At 64.1% G+C, this 14,870-nt stretch overlaps 1 protein-coding gene across 1 annotated transcript; it reads right to left on the reverse strand.

Annotated features, from left to right (window-relative positions):
* Window positions 1–4,910: 4,910 nt before the first annotated feature.
* Window positions 4,911–13,928, reverse strand: LOC102154884 (USP6 N-terminal-like protein). Its single transcript, XM_038555919.1, has 11 exons — window positions 13,860–13,928; window positions 13,613–13,659; window positions 12,960–13,040; window positions 12,577–12,749; window positions 11,188–11,255; window positions 10,001–10,040; window positions 9,670–9,750; window positions 8,515–8,624; window positions 6,564–6,612; window positions 5,687–5,807; window positions 4,911–5,010 (listed from the first exon to the last, which is right to left on the reverse strand). The coding sequence occupies exons 4-10, from the start codon at window positions 12,700–12,702 to the stop codon at window positions 5,718–5,720; spliced, it is 564 nt and encodes a 187-aa protein (XP_038411847.1). The 5' UTR covers window positions 12,703–12,749; window positions 12,960–13,040; window positions 13,613–13,659; window positions 13,860–13,928; the 3' UTR covers window positions 4,911–5,010; window positions 5,687–5,717.
* Between the last annotated feature and the right edge of the window lie 942 nt (window positions 13,929–14,870).

Raw genomic sequence — 14,870 nt, forward strand, 5'->3', positions numbered from 1 at the left:
TGGATTTTTGTTTGTTCCCTATTAGACCCCAACAGTTTTGTTCTTACTTTGATTTGGAGCTAAGAGGACTAATTTGATTTTTGATCTCTTCTCCCTTATCCGGATTTTAAAAGCCCTTCTTCTTCCTTTTTTTTTTTTTTTTTTAAGGCATGTGTAGTAATAATAGCAGAAAGATTTAATTTGGGCAACTTTGATTCTTTAAAGAGAAAACAAAGCATGTGAATAAACATTGAAGTGTTCACCTCAGTTTGGGACCAAACTGCTTGGATCTTTGTAAAAACCGGTTTTGTATGTCAAGGAGTTCAAGGCCTTTCTGACCACCTTGTGTTCCCCTTTTCTGCACAGCCATGTATCCCATGGCGTGCTGCTAACCACACCCCACGTGCCCCCCACCCCAATATTTTCTGAGTTCTTCTGGGCTGGGCATCCCATTCTCCACCCCCAGCTCCAGTATCCCAAACTTTATAGTCCTGCTGATCCTCTCAGCAACAGGGGTGGAAACTGGAAAGCAGTTTCTGGTCTGTTTTCTAAGAAACTTCTGAATTCTTTTTTTTTTTTTAAACTTCTGAATTCTATTATCTTTACAAATATAAGATGAGAAAACATTTTTTTCAATATTTTTATTAGTCTTTTTATAAAATGAAAACTCGTATGATCAATTAAGGAAGGTGGTTATGGTTGGGTGGGTTGTTTTCTCTTTCCTTTTTTTTAACCTTAAGCTTTAAGTTGAAACATTCTTGGATGTTTGGGGGGAAAATATCCTTTTAAAATGGGTCCTTGTGCTTGCCTTCTGGGGAGACTGTCCCGAGCAGGTGAATCATATAGCATTAATGCCTATGTTATATGTGGACTGCCCCTCCCCCAACCTTTGCCCCTTGGGTTGTTGTGCTTCTTTCCCCTTACTTTGCTACATTTCTATAGTTAAGTTGGTTTTACTTGAATGATTCATGTTTAGGGGGAAAAACAGAAAACACCCTTAAAAAATTTTCAACTCCTACAAATTAAAAAATAAAAAAAGATAATAATACAATAATAGTAGGGGACTTTAACACCCCACTTACAGCAATGGATGGATAATATAAGCAGAAACTCAATAAGGAAACAATGGTTTTGAATGACATGCTGGACCAGATAGACAACAGATATATTCAGAACATTTCATCCTAAAGCAGAATATAAAGCCTTTTCCAGTGCACATGGGACTTTCTCTAGAACAGATCACGTACTGGGTCACAGATCAGACCTTCACAACTACAAAAAAAACTGAGATCACACCATGTATATTTTCTGACCACAATGCAGTGAAACTTGAGGTCAGCCACAAGATTTGGAAAGACCACAAGTACATAGAAGTTAAACAACATGCTGCTAAACAATGAATGGTCAATCAGGAAATCAAAGAAGAAATAAAAACCATACATGGATGGGGATCCCTGGGTGGCTTAGCAGTTGGGCGCCTGCCTTTGGCCCAGGGCGTGATCCTGGAGTCTCGAGATCGAGTCCCACATCAGGCTCCTTGCATGGAGCTGCTCTGCTTCTCCTCTGCTTCTCCTTCTGCCCGTGTCTCTGCCTCTCTCTCTCTGTGTCTCTCATGAATAAATGAATAAAATCTTTGAAAAAAAAAAAAACATGGAAACAGACCAAAATGAAAACACAGTGGTCCAAAACCCTTGGGATGCAGCAAAAGTGTCCTAAGAGAAATATATAGCACAGACCTCCCAGGGCGCTTAACACAGACCCTGGTGACCTGAGGCTCCCCGGCTGTCACTCTGTCCCAGGCCCGTCCAGGCCACGGGCACAGGCTAAGTCACAGTAGAGTCTGTGGGGTCCTGACCCTGGCGTCTGGCCACCCCTGGAAGGCACGTGGGGACGTCAGCTGTGTGTGCCTGGCGGCGCCCCTGCAGGGGCTGGTCGGGGCCTGGGCGGTCCCCCTCCTCCTCTCTGGGTGTCTCCGCACCCCGTTCACAGAGCTCCGGGAGACACAGAAACAAGCCGGCCATGCATTTTCACACAACAACACTTTATTGAACTTGCAGCAGCAAACGGGCTCAGAGCCGAGGGTGTGCGCCTTCCCCTGGGAGACCTTCCTGTCCTTAGAGGAAAGTGGGAATCCCACAGGGGTACGGGTGCTGGAGTCCCCCACCTGGGAGCCTGTGTGGACTCCGGGTGGGGGCGCATGTCCTGAGGTTGGGGCGTTGAGAGGCGGTTCTGGGGACAGCAGGGCTGATGTAGACCTGCGGCCCATGGGCTCCTGCACTGGGTCCCCGCAAGGCAGCTGAACCCCAGCCTCGGGCCCCCTGGGGCCTGGTGACTGACTGCTAGAGCCCCAGCATGTGGAGGAGCCTGCCTCCTGGTGTGGGTGCGGGTGGGGCCCACGGGCCTGCCCCTGCTGCCCTGCCCTGGGGTGTCCTGGGATCCCCAGGGCTGCCCTAGGTCAGCGACCTGGATCTGTGGGGCATGCCCAGGGCCCAGGAGGCCACATCCGGCGGTGAGGGCTAGCTCAGCCCGGGGCCAGAACGCAGGCCTGGCCAGGGCCCTGGGGCGCTGGATCCCATTAGCGCTGGGCCTGGGGGTGGCTCGAGTCGCCCCTGCCCTCACAGAGCCTGGGGCCAGGCCAGCCCAGGTCCCTCTGGGTCAGGGGCTGGTGTCCTGTGCGGGGGGTGCCTCCCTCTGGGAGGGACAGCGAGACAAGGCAGGACACGGTGACGGCGGGCCAGAGCCTCCGGGCCCCCGCACTCACCGCCACGCTCTGACCCCGAGGCCCGCGAGCATCGAGCTGCTCCGTGGAGGACAGAGGGTCCTGGGCCTGTGCGGGGCCTCGGGGCAGCGGGCTCAGCGCCTCCCTGGCTCTGCCCTGGCTGTGCCTGTCACTGCCCAGCGAGGAGCACGAGCTGCAATGGCTGCGGGGCAGGAAGGGTGTCCTGGGTTCGACAGCATCGTCCCTCGGGGGCTGGGGGGACCCCGTCATGGGAGTCCAGGGGGTGCTCCAGGGCCTGGTCCGTCACGGGGCCTCTGGGGTGGCCCAGGCAGGTGCCGAAGGGAAGGGGACCCCATTTTTTGTCTTCAAGCCCACCATGTCTGGGGGCCACCTGCCTGCACCGTCTTGTTGCACTGGGAGGATGGGGAGGGAGTTCCATCGCTGGGGGGGAAGTTGGATGATGGCCTGGCCGGGAGGGGGTCCGGGCGGCTCAGGCTGGGTGGCTGGGCCCAGGGAGGCCGGCTCCTCCACCCTGGGCGGTGGCTCAGAGGCCGGAGAAGGGAGGAGAGGCCTGGGCGCCGGGGACACTCGCTCCATGCCCAGGGGCCTCGTGGGGAACTCCTCAGGTCCCGCTGGAAAGAGGCCGACGGGGTCAGCGTCTCCAGCAGGCTGTGTGTCCCCCACTGGGGGCCCCGGGGGTCCTCACGGCTCCCGCGTGGTCCCCGGCCTGACCCTGTGCTCAGCCCCCCACACTGGTGCCTGGGCCCTGCTGTGGGTGCCCACACACCCAGCCCTGGCCTGGGGTCCCTGAGGCTAGAGCAGAAGAGGAGAGCCCCAGAGATGAGGATGGGGGCCCCGGGGGCTCTGTCCCCTGTGGGTGGCCCCAGCAGGCCGAGTCAGGAGGGGCCAGGGCCCTGAGCCCACCTGGGGGCGGGGGGCAGGTCGCACCACATCCTCCGGAGCTGGGTCATGGAGGCCCGAAGGTGTCTGAGCACCACAGGGCTGGGCCAGAGAGTCCTGGAGGAACTCCCGGAGCCCTTCCAGGGGCAGCTTCAGGAGGCGCTCTGGGTGGTGGGCGAGAGTCAGACCCAGAGGGCCCCGCCCTGTGGCCCCTGGTGCCCCCAGGCCAGCGGCTGGGGTCCCGCTGTGCCCAGGAGCACCGTGGGCAGTGCGCTGGCCGGGATGGCCCCTGCCCACTGCTCCTCTCAGGGAGCCCCGCTGCACCCGCCTGCCCCACAGTCCCCCCGCCCCAGGTCTGGGTGCTGCTCAGAGCACAGGGTCACCGCCCCTGCTACCCCCCCCACACCCCTGGGCTCCCAGGGGCTCACTTACTCCTGTGCACCTTGAGGTTGGTGTAGGCCATGGCCGTGAGCACCCTCTCCCCATCGAGTATATCCCACAGCTTCAGGGTGAGCGGGAAGGGGGTCTAGGGGACAGCGGGGTGGGAGGAGCGGCCAGAGCAGGGCCCCTGGGGGTCTCGGCTGGGGCTAGGCTAGGCCTCCCATCTGCCCCCCGGCTGCCCCCGATGAGGCCCCCCCCGCCCCCCCCCTCCCCCGTGCGTGCCCTCCTCCCAGGGAGATCAGGGCTCCTGGCCACTCTGGGTTCCAACCCGGCCAGCACCCCCCACAGCCCTGGGGGCACAGACTCTGCCCCCACTTGATGACACCACGCCTCTAGAGGACCCCAGGCTGGCCGCCCGATGGGCCTAGGGCCCGTCCACACCCCGGGCTGACCCGGCCTCCCATGGGGGAGCTGAGGCAGAGACGGCACGCCCCCCGGAACCTCCTCCAGGGACCCTCTGGGCTTCTCCAGGACTGGCTGGGCTGCGAGCCTCAGCCTCAGGGCCCCGGGGTTGGGCCTGGCTCGTCTGGAGGTGGGGCTGAGCTGGGCCCTCCCCTGGGGGCAGGGGGCAGGTCCGGGAGAGGGGGTTCCGGGGGGGCCTCACCCGGTCGAGGAAGAACTGCAAGAACCACTTTGGGGTATAGATGCCGGTGGACATCTGCTCCTCGTCCTGGCAGGAGGGCAGGAGGTGCTCAGGCCCCATGCCGCGGCCCCTGGAGCCGGGTGGACACACTCCTCACGGCCCCGCCCAGCCCCGAGGGCGCCCCCGGGCCCCAGGGCGAGGAACGTGACCCCAACTCTGGGCAGCTCAGAGGGCCGTGCCCCCCACCCCCTGCCCCGGGCCCTGGGGACGGAGCCTCAGGAGCTCCCACTCGCCATGTGCTTCCTCAGGTTGGGGAGAGCTCTTTGGAGGACGCGCTCATGATGAGCCTGGAACCTGAGGAGCTTCTGGAAGCCTGGGACGAAAAAGCCTGAGAAGGCCCCAGGCCCCCACGATCAGGGCCTCCTCCTGCACCAGGCGGGGTGGGGGGTGTCGGGGCAGGGGCCTCCTCCCACGCCCTGACCCCCGTGTGCCCACCGCCCTCGGAGCCCTGACTGGACCCGCTCTTCCAGAGTGCAGGGCTGCCTCCCAGGCCGGGGGTGCGGGGCCGGGGTCCCTCGTCCTCAAGAGACCCCGCGGGGCGGGGGCTGGGGGCTGAGGACCAGTCCTGGCTGACCCAGCACTCTCTTTCCTGCAGGGGCCGCCGCGGGGACAGGCAGGTCCCCAGCCCCGAGGGGCAGCGGGTGCAGGCCACAGGGAGGGTGATGGGCGTGCATGGCCCTCTGTGGGGCTTAGGAATGAGGCTGGGGGTCCCCGGGAGGGGGAGACGCTGCCCCCTGGGCCCCGTGTGGCCGTGGGCTGGCAGGGGGACCTGAGGGGCAAGCCGGCAGCCGGGCGGGAGGCTGGGGGAGCAGCGGGAGTGCGAGCCCGGCCTGCAGATGGTGGGGCAGGTGACCGTGGCTCCGGGACCCCGAGGCTTCTGGGGAAGGAGGGCCCTTGCACGTGGGGGGGCGGGCTGGGGGGTCCCCACCTAACTCCCGGTGCAGCAGCCTGCAGGGAGGTCCTCCTGAGCTCCCCTCCTGCCCGGCGGCCCGGCGGGCCCCTACCGTGCATGGCATGCCTGTCGTTGGTCATCAGCTAGGCCAGCGCCCAGAAGGCGTCCTCCTCGGGCAGGAACATGAGGAGGATGGCCGCAATCTCGCTCATGCCCTGGCAATAGCCCACCTCCTGCAAGAGCCAGAGCCCCATGGAGGGCGTGCACCCCGAGGCCCCCTCTGAGGCTCCCTGCGGGTGTCAGGCTCCCCCGGCTCCCTCACAGCCTGGGCTCCCGGAGGGGGCTCCCAGAGGGCGGGGGGGCAGGTGAGGGCCACCCGGACCAGCTCGGGCGCCAGCACCCCGGGCCCCGCTACCGAGCCCTGCGGTCGCTGTGCCAGGGCCCCCGTCCTCAGACCAGCAGGAGGGGCCTCCGTGAGCTGTGCCAGGCTGCAGGGGACCCGCCAGGTCTGGAGACCCCCCGGAGGGCAGGTCGGAGGCCTGACTTTGGCCCCTGGGAGGTCCCACGAGGGGAGCTGGGCCAGGACACCCTGCGGGGCCGGGGAGCATGTGAGCTGGGGTCCTCGGGGACCCTTCTGGAATGCGCCGTGGAAGGGGAAGGCCTCCTGGGAGCCTCAGCCTCGTGCCCTTCAGGGGAGTGGGAGCCTTCCCCGCCCGGGTTCTCATCAGTAGTGCCGTCTGTCAGGGTCCAGACCCGAGCTCTAGGATGGCCGCGGTGCATGCGGGGGCCCCGGGCAGCCCCGGCCCTCGGGCACGCAGGCCCTGCCTCCCCTGGGAGGTCTGCACCGCCCCCCTGCCCGTCCCAGAGGAGAGAGACCCTCCCCAGCATCTCGGGGCCATGGAGCTGGGGCCCCTCTGTGAGTCTCGCTGGTCACCAGCACTCAGGACAAGGCCATCCGCGGGGCAGGAGGCAGGGGCAGGGACACTCACCGTGTCGTTCACCGAGTAGGCCGCCAGCATGTGGAACAGGGCTCCCTGCCTAGGAGGGGAGACAGCAGGGGGCTCTGCTCAGTCAGCCCCCGCCCAGCGAGGCCGCCGAGGTGCCGACACCCACCCCGCAGGCCGCACGGCCCGCAGGGCCCCTCCGCAGGGGCCGATCTTTGGGGTCAGGTCTGTGCACAGGGACAGGCGGCGACCTCACACGTGCAGCGTGCCGGGGGTTAAGTGCACCTTGGGGTGTCCAACGCCTCCAAGCAGCTTCCGCCGTGGGGTGTGCAGCTCTGGGCTCCCCCAGCGCCGCCAGTGTCTCCTCCAGCCCTGGAGCGGCGCCCCCTGCATGCCCGATGGGAGCCAGCACTCCCCCTGCCCTGGTCCCCACAGCCCCTGACACCTCTCCTCCTCCGCCCTGGCCTGGCCCATGTCCCGGGAATACCACCAGCCCCACGTGGCCCCTGCCCCAAGCCCATGCAGCCGGGGCGTCCGTGGCCCTGAGCGCACCCCCAGGCCTTCCCAGGTGTCCCTGGACTGGACTCTGTGGGGGGCACTCCGGGCCCCCCCATCCCAGAGCATCTCGGGGCTCCAGGTCTGAGCTGCCATGAGGAGAGCAGGGAATGTCGTGTAGGTGTGACCCGGATACAGGCTGCAAACCCCTGGGGTCACTATCAGAACCCGCTGGGGGGTATAGGGTGCAGCCCCCTCAGTGCTGCCAGGAGCCGCCCGATGCCCCCCGCACAGCAGCCTGAGTCTGCACCCCGGCTCCGCAGCCCCTGGGCCCATGCTGCTGGAGGCCGGCTCCCCCTGGGCCGGGGGTCACAGATCAGCTTGACCCTGCGGCGCTCTGAGGGCCGCGGGGGCCCCGGGGGGCAGCAGGTTCCCTGCAGGGAGGAGCACCGAGCTCTCGTGGGGAGACGGTCTGAGCGGCTCCCCGGGAAGCCCAGCCACCCTTGCCTGGCGGCTCACCAGCCCCGCCCCTGGCACCCCTGCAGGTCACTCCTGGGGTCCCGGGCTCCCACACACCCCGCCCACTGCACACAGAGGTAGCTGCACCCTCTGCTCCACCCACCTGCACCCCCCTGTCGGGGCTCCCTGCCTTCCCCCCTCCCCACGGCCCCTGGGGACTCTACGGGACACCGGAGCTTCTGACGGGAGCAGGCCGTCCAGAGAACCCCAAGGGGAGGCTAAGCATGTCCCCCAGGGGGCAGCTGCACTGGGTCCTTGTGAGGGGGTGTCGGGACCGATAGTGTAGGGGTGGGGGTGTGGGGGTGTGGGGGATGCTATGGGGGGTGATGTAGGGGGATGGCGTGGGGGCGGTGGTTGAGGGGGATGGGGTGGGGGGCTGTGGACACAGGGCACCCTCTTCGCTAAGGTGCACATGGAGTTGTCGACAGATAAAGGCGACCCCAGTCTGGGGTTTGCTGTGACCCCTGCCCCTGGGGCCCCGTGTGCTCAGCGCAGGGCCTGCCTGGACCGGGGGCGGCATCTGGGGGTCGTCATACTATGTGTGCTCACCAACTGCAAATTGTCTAAAATAAAATGCCCAGAATTCAGAAGTACATAAAGCACCGAGGGTGGGTGTCACCCTGACCTGTCCGACCCTCGTCGGGTCCATGTGTCCCGGTCCAGCTGCGGCCATGCACCCTGGCCCCCAGGTCCCCTTACTGCCCCCGTGCCCCCACCCCGGCCCCCTGCTCTTCACGGAGCCGTCCCTCACCCCCTTGGGGTTCAGCTCAGACGGTGACCCCTGGAGGCCCCGTCCTGGGGCCTCCCCATCCCCAAAACCCTGGGGGTGGGGGCACAGGGGTCATCCACAGCACCCTACCATGTGGCAGTGTGTTGTTTGCTGCTGTCACTCCCCCCGGCCTCAGAGACCCCCGTGTCCCCTGCACAGAAGCCCCCGTGGCCTCTCCCAGGCCCCCGAACCCCGCTGGCCCAGCAGCCTCACCCGACCCTGTAGCGGTCCCAGAACATGGTGTGACTGCGGAACGTCCGGTTGACATCCAAGTCGATCTGCATGATGTCCCGGGAGGAGACCAGGGCCGCCTCCTTCATTTCCTGCGGGGAGACCCCAGGAGGAGGAGCCGGCGTCAGGGACACAGACCCCGACCTGTCAGCAGGTGCCGTCCTGGACAGGGAGCCCTGGGGCCACCATGGGAGTGTGTCCTGCAGGAACCTCCTTCCTTTCCCTGGGAGGCTGGGGACGGCGGGAGTGCCCACCGTGCCCGTGGGGCCTGCATGAGGGCCTGTGGGCAGCTGTCATGGGTGGGGAGGGGACTGAGGGTCAGCCCGGGTGGGGAGGGGACTGAGGGTCAATCCTGGACAGGGAGGGGACATGGAGGATCAACCCGGGTGGGGAGGGGACATGGGGGGTCAGGCCTGGACAGGGAGGGGACATGGAGGATCAGCCCGGGTGGGGAGGGGACATGGGAGTTCAGCTCGGGTGGGGCGGGGACATGGGTGGTCAGCCTGGAGGGGAGGGGACAGGGGTCAGCCCTGGACAGGGGGGGACATGGAGGATCAGCCCGGGTGGGGAGGGGACATGGGGGGTCAGCTCTGGTGGGGAGGGGACTAAGGGTCAGCCTTGGACAGAGGGGGACATTGAGGATCATCCTGGGTGGGGAGGGGACATGGGGGGTCAGCCCTGGACAGGGAGGGGACTGAGGGTCCACGGGGAGTGGAAGGGCCCCACCTGGTATTTCCTGGCATTCCTGGCCTTAATCTGGTCAGCAATCGCAGGCACACCTCTCCCCGCACCTGGGGCGGGACCCCCTTGTAGACCCACCCCAGCTGCGGGGAGGAAGGCAGTGCTGGTGAGAGGGGCCCAGGGAGCGCGAGGCATCTAGAAGGTTCCGGCTTCGGCTCCAGGGTGTCTGCAGAGAGGCTGGGTCTCCCTGGAGCTGGGCCCCGTCCCCAACTAGGAGCAGGGACCGTGGCCCCGACCTGACGCTCCCCCACCGCCGTCCCGGGGCCTGAGGAGGATCGGGCTCCCAGCAGACTCTCCCCAGGCAGGGGGCTCCCCCGAGGACGGGGCAGGAGGACACTGAGGGCGGACCCCAGCTCTGTCAGGACAGAGAGCCCTCGGGGGCACCCAGCGCCCCACCTTCTCGCTGGGGAGGTAGTGGTCCCATCGCTTGAGCATTTTTATCCATTTGTCCACGCGCCGGGTCTCCTGGCGGAGTTTCTGGAAGAGGACAAGCGGGGGCCGCAGGTGAGGCTCCAGCCCGGGAGGTGGGCACTCGGGCCGCGTCCAGTCCCCCGCGGGACCCGGAGGAGCCAGGAAGACACAGGGCCCCCCGCGGACCGTGGCTCTGGGTCTGGGGTGCGTTCCCGGCAGCTGGGGAGATATCCGGGGATGTCCTGGGGGACGGGGTGCAGATAGCTGGCCCCAGCCCCCCACCACGTCCTGCCCGGGGCCCAGGATGGGCTCTCACCTTGGCCTCGCAGGGGCTGGGGCCGGACAGCTCCTTGTCCCTGGAAGGCAAGAGACGCAGAGCCCTGAGGCCCCAGCCCCACAGCCACCCTCCACACCCCGTCTGCACCCAGTGGCCTGGGGAGGGCAGGGCTCCTCCAGGGAGGGCAGGGGCTGCCAGCGGCTTGAGGGTGGGTGGGGGTGGCGTTCTGGGGGGTCTGAGATGGGTGTTTGCCGGGGGTGGGCTGGGCGGGAACCCCTCGGCGCCCCCACGGGGTGACCTGCCCCCCTCCTCGATGGACCAGCCAAGAGCTGTCCGCGTGGCCCAGGTGTCCTGTGACCGTCCCGCTGAGGTCCCCCCGCCTCCCAGGCCTGACTGCCCAGTGTCCAGCCGGCCTCGCCCTGCCCCCTGGCCATCCCCCTGCTGTCCCCTGACTCCCCTCTCTGCTGTCCCCTCTGCCTCTGGCCCATTTCACCTCCTGTCCTGTCGGAGCCCCAGAGCACGACCACCCCTGAGCCATCCCAGCAGCCACTAGGCCACAAGCAGGGCTGAGGGGGCCCCACCTGGGGTCTCCAGCCTCTGTCAGGTTCTCGTGGGGCTGTTGACCTATCAGCCTCGTCCCCTGCGACCTAGGCCACTGGGCTGTCCCCTCCCTCGTTCCCGCCCAGGGCAGCCCCCTCCTCCTCTACCCTCCTCCTGCCTGGCCGGGGCCCTCCCTCTGCGGACTCCCCCCTCCCTGCCCTGGCCTGGTCCCAGGCATCTACCTACAGCCCCGCAGAAGCCTTCAGGACTGTGGAGGCCCTGGCTGGGGGGTGTGGGTGAGAGCACACCTGTGGACTCGCCCCAGACCAGGCCGTCCCCCAACAGACAGCACGCCCCGGCCCCAGAGCCCCTCACCCGTGGGAGCCCCTGCTGAAGGGACTGGACAGCCCCCCCGGATGCAGGAGGCAGACACCTGGGCCTGCCCGAAGCAGGCATGGGGGCCCCTCCTCTGAGTGTCCGGGGGCCTCCCCCGGGCCCAGCTCCCTTCCTGCCCACGCCCCGGGTCGGCCTCCGGGGTGTCTCAGCTGCAGCCTAGTGCAGACATGGCCCTCAGAGGGTTCCAGGGGACGAGGTCCTGACCTGGGGGGGGGGGGTCGGCCTCCAGAGAGGTGTTCCTGCAAACGCCAGCCCCCCTGAGATGGATGAGGGGTGTCCAGGGGACTCACTGCAGAAAGCCCTGGTGGTCGGTGACCTTGCACAGTGACAGGTCCTGTGGAGACCCTGCTTGGTGCGCCTGCAACAGAGGGGGCTCCGTGGTGGGGACCGATCAGAGCAGGGAAATGGGGACAGGAGGGAGCAGAAGGGATCCTCCCTCCCCTGAATCCTGAGGGAGCGCCGACCCTCTGAGATTGGCCGGGCACCAGAGGAAGAAGGGCCTGTCTGCCCGGTGGGCGCAGCCTGACAGCCTCACCTGCTTCTATCTATCAGTGATCATCCCCACCTGGGCCTCACCTGACCTGGTGACTGTGGTCCCCACCTGGGCCTCACCTGGATCCGGTGACTGTGGTCCCCCACTGGGCTTCACCCGGACCTGGTGACACTGATCCCCACCTGGGCCTCACCCGGACCTGGTGACTGTGGTCCCCACCTGGGCCTCACCCAGACCTGGTGACTGTGGTCCCCTCCTGGGCCTCAGCTGGACCTGGTGTCTCTGATCCCTACCTGGGTCTCACCTGACCTGGTGACTCTGATCCCTACCTGGCCCTCAACCGGACCCGGTGACGGTGGTCCCCACATGGGCCTCACCTGGAACCGGTGATGCTGGTCCCCACCTGGGCCTCACCCGGGCCTAGTGACTCTGGTCCTCACCTGGGCCTCACCTGAACCTGGTGACTCTGGTCCCCACCTTGGCCTCACCGGGACCTGGTGAATATGGTCCCCACCTGGACCTCACCTGGAACTGGTGACTGTGATCCCCACCGTGGCCTCACCTTGACCCGGTGACTAGTCCCCCACTGGGCTTCACCTGGATCTGGTGACTGTGGTTCCTACCTGGGCCTCACCTGACCTGGTGACTGTGGTCCCCACCTGGGCCTCACTTGACCTGGTGACTCTGATCCCTACCTGGCCCTCACCCGGACCTGGTGACTCTGGTCCCCAACTCGGCCTCACCCAGACCTGGTTACTCTAGTCCCACCAACTGGGCTTCACCTAGGTGACTCTGGTCTCCACCTGAGCCTCATGTGGATCTGCGACTGTGGTCCCCACCTTGGCCTCACCTGAACCTGGTGACTCTGCTCCCCACCTGGGCTCAGCTGGACCTGGTAGCTGTGGTCTTCATCTGGACCTGGTGACTCTGGTCCCCACCCGGGCCTCACCTGTACCTGGTGACTGGGCTCCTCAGATACCAATGACTAGGATCCAGGATGGACCCTTAGTTGCTACTGACACCGGGACCATCCCCAGGGTCTCACTTGTTCCTGGTGACTATGGTCGTTGTCTGGGCTGACCTGGCTCATCCTTGGCTCTGATCCCCTCTTGAGCCTCACCTGCTCTTGCAGGTATAGTCCCCCCTTCGTGGGTGTGTAGTGTCTATGGTCCCTTCTGGGCCTCACCTGATGGTACTGGGCCACAATATTGGCCCTTTGCAAGGCCAGCAGGGTCTCCGGGTCCTCCTGCATCGTGCTGCAATCCAAACACATCCAAGAATGACGGCGCGTGAGAACGTTCCGAGGACACATGCGTCCAGGTGCTCCCCGTGGGCAGGTGCCTCTCTGTCTGACTGGAGCTGGAGACAACCCCATAGCCCCGAGAGGCACAGGCTGGGCTGGAGCATCACACACGGGCCCTCGCTGCCTGTCTGTCCCTTGCCCACCTACAGTCCACCTTCCCAGCCACTGTCCCAGGACACGCCGTCCCGCTGGGGTCACAGAGCGCTCCCACCCCAGTATCAGGAGCACACGGGCGGGTGACCCAGGGACTCCGGGGAACTGCCCACCTGACGCTCGGGGGTGACGTCTCCCAGTGGGCCGGTGCAGAGATGATGGTGGGTGGGCTGGCCAGCGAGTGTCCCTGCAGGCTTGGGGGAGGGGGGCGGGGATCGAAGGTTTCTCTTAGATTCCACAAGCACATGACCAAGGGGAGAAAGCGACGGACTGGACTTCATTAAAACCTGATGCCAGCAAGAGTGGGACCAAACTCCCCACCCTGAGGGCAGCGATGTGTGAATAGCCTGAGGGGGGCCTGGGGGAGCACGAGGGACTCCGCCTGCATTCCAGTGCGTGAAGAGCAAGCCTGCTCACGTGCCAGGGGGACCCAGCAGGCACAGGGCGGGATTGGGGGGTGTCAGTCACCCCTGTCAGGGTCCATGTGTCTAGGACAGGCTGGAAAGGTCATGGCTTGGGTGCCTGCACAGCACAGGGCTTACAGGGGAGCGGGGGTCCCGGGGGAGCTGCCTGAGGTCCAACTGCAGCCTCCTTCCCTGGACGGGCCTCTCACCCCGTGGGGCTGTGGAAGGGCTGTAGGAGCTGCTCACGGTCATCGCATGGGGGGTCGGGGTGTTGTGGACCCCAGCCCTGGAGGCCTGTGCCCCCACCCGGACCCACAGGCCCCACTGTGGCCCGCGGGGAGCAGGTATCAGCTGCCACTCACCTGTGACCTGTCGCTTTGTGAGCGCCTCCTCTTTATGCACTGGGGTACTGGGGAGAGTGGGAGGGTTGGGGTACTGGGGAGAGTGGGAGATTGGGGGTACTGGGGAGAGTGGGAGAGTGGGGGTACTGGGGAGAGTGGGAGGGTTGGGGTACTGGGGAGAGTGGGAGTACTGGAGTACTGGGGAGAGTGGGAGAACCGGGGTACTGGGGAGAGTGGGAGTGTTGGGGTACTGAGGAGATAGGAGTACTGGGCTACTGGGGAGAGCAGGAGAGTCGGGTCACGGCAAGCCAGATCCGGAGCACAAGTGTCTCCGAAGGTCTGCGGACGCAGAGTGGGCACCAGGCAGCGGTGGAACACGGGGGCACCACAATTCCGCCCAGAGTGGGGTCCCCCATCATGACTGTGGGCAGGCAGGGTCCAATCAGCACTTAGCCCTTCACCCTGAAGGCCTCTGTCTTTCAAGGATATGTAAATAAAATATTTTTATTTATTTATTTATTTTTTATTTATTTATGATAGTCACAGAGAGAGAGAGAGAGAGGCAGAGACACAGGTAGAGGGAGAAGCAGGCCCCATGCACCCGGAGCCCGACGTGGGATTCGATCCCGAGTCTCCAGGATCGAGCCCTGAGCCAAAGGCAGGTGCCAAACCACTGCGCCACCCAGGGATCCCAAATATTTTTAAAAAAGAAAAACAAGAGAAAGGACAAAAAGCATACGATCCTCTCAAGAGTTGCAGAAAAAGCATTTGACAAAATACAACATCAAAAGCATAGTGGGTTTTGAGGAAATGTCTATCAACATAATAAAGGCTGCTAGGAAGGCCCACAGCTGACATCATCTTCAAGGGTGAAAACCTGAGATCATCTCCCCTAAGAGCAGGAACAAGCCAAGGAGGTCCCCTCTCAGTGCTGGAAGTCCTAATGTAGTCAACAGACAGGAAACAGCAAAGGTTCCACACCTGGAAGGGGAATGTCACGCTGTCCCTATTTGCTGAAGATGAGGTACTAGAAACAGGAAACCCAAGAGCCCTCACCAAAACCTGTTAGAACTAATGATTGAATTCAGTAAATTCACGAGACACCAACTGAACCTACAGAGCTCAGTAGCCTTGCTGTGTCCCGACAATGAGCACTCAGGAAGGAAATGAAGGACGTGACTCCCTTCTCAGGAGCATCACAGAGAATAAATAATGAGACTGAACCAAAGGAGCACAAGACTTGTGCACTGAGCCATACCAGGCTCTGGGAGGCCGTCCT

This window comes from Canis lupus, chromosome 13, assembly GCF_011100685.1.
Source record: "Canis lupus familiaris isolate Mischka breed German Shepherd chromosome 13, alternate assembly UU_Cfam_GSD_1.0, whole genome shotgun sequence".
Taxonomy (NCBI): Eukaryota; Metazoa; Chordata; class Mammalia; order Carnivora; family Canidae; genus Canis; species Canis lupus.

What these genes read in the sequence shown, in the direction of transcription:
- LOC102154884 (XM_038555919.1), bottom strand. Translation starts at nt 12,702, where the DNA reads ATGTGTCCTCGGAACGTTCTCACGCGCCGTCATTCTTGGATGTGTTTG. An exon ending in GACCACCAGGGCTTTCTGCA is followed by an intron (nt 10,041 to 11,187) that starts GTGAGTCCCCTG and finishes CTTGCCTTCCAG; the next exon opens with GGACAAGGAGCTGTCCGGCC. An exon ending in TGGGACCGCTACAGGGTCGG is followed by an intron (nt 6,613 to 8,514) that starts GTGAGGCTGCTG and finishes CTCCCCTCCTAG; the next exon opens with GCAGGGAGCCCTGTTCCACA.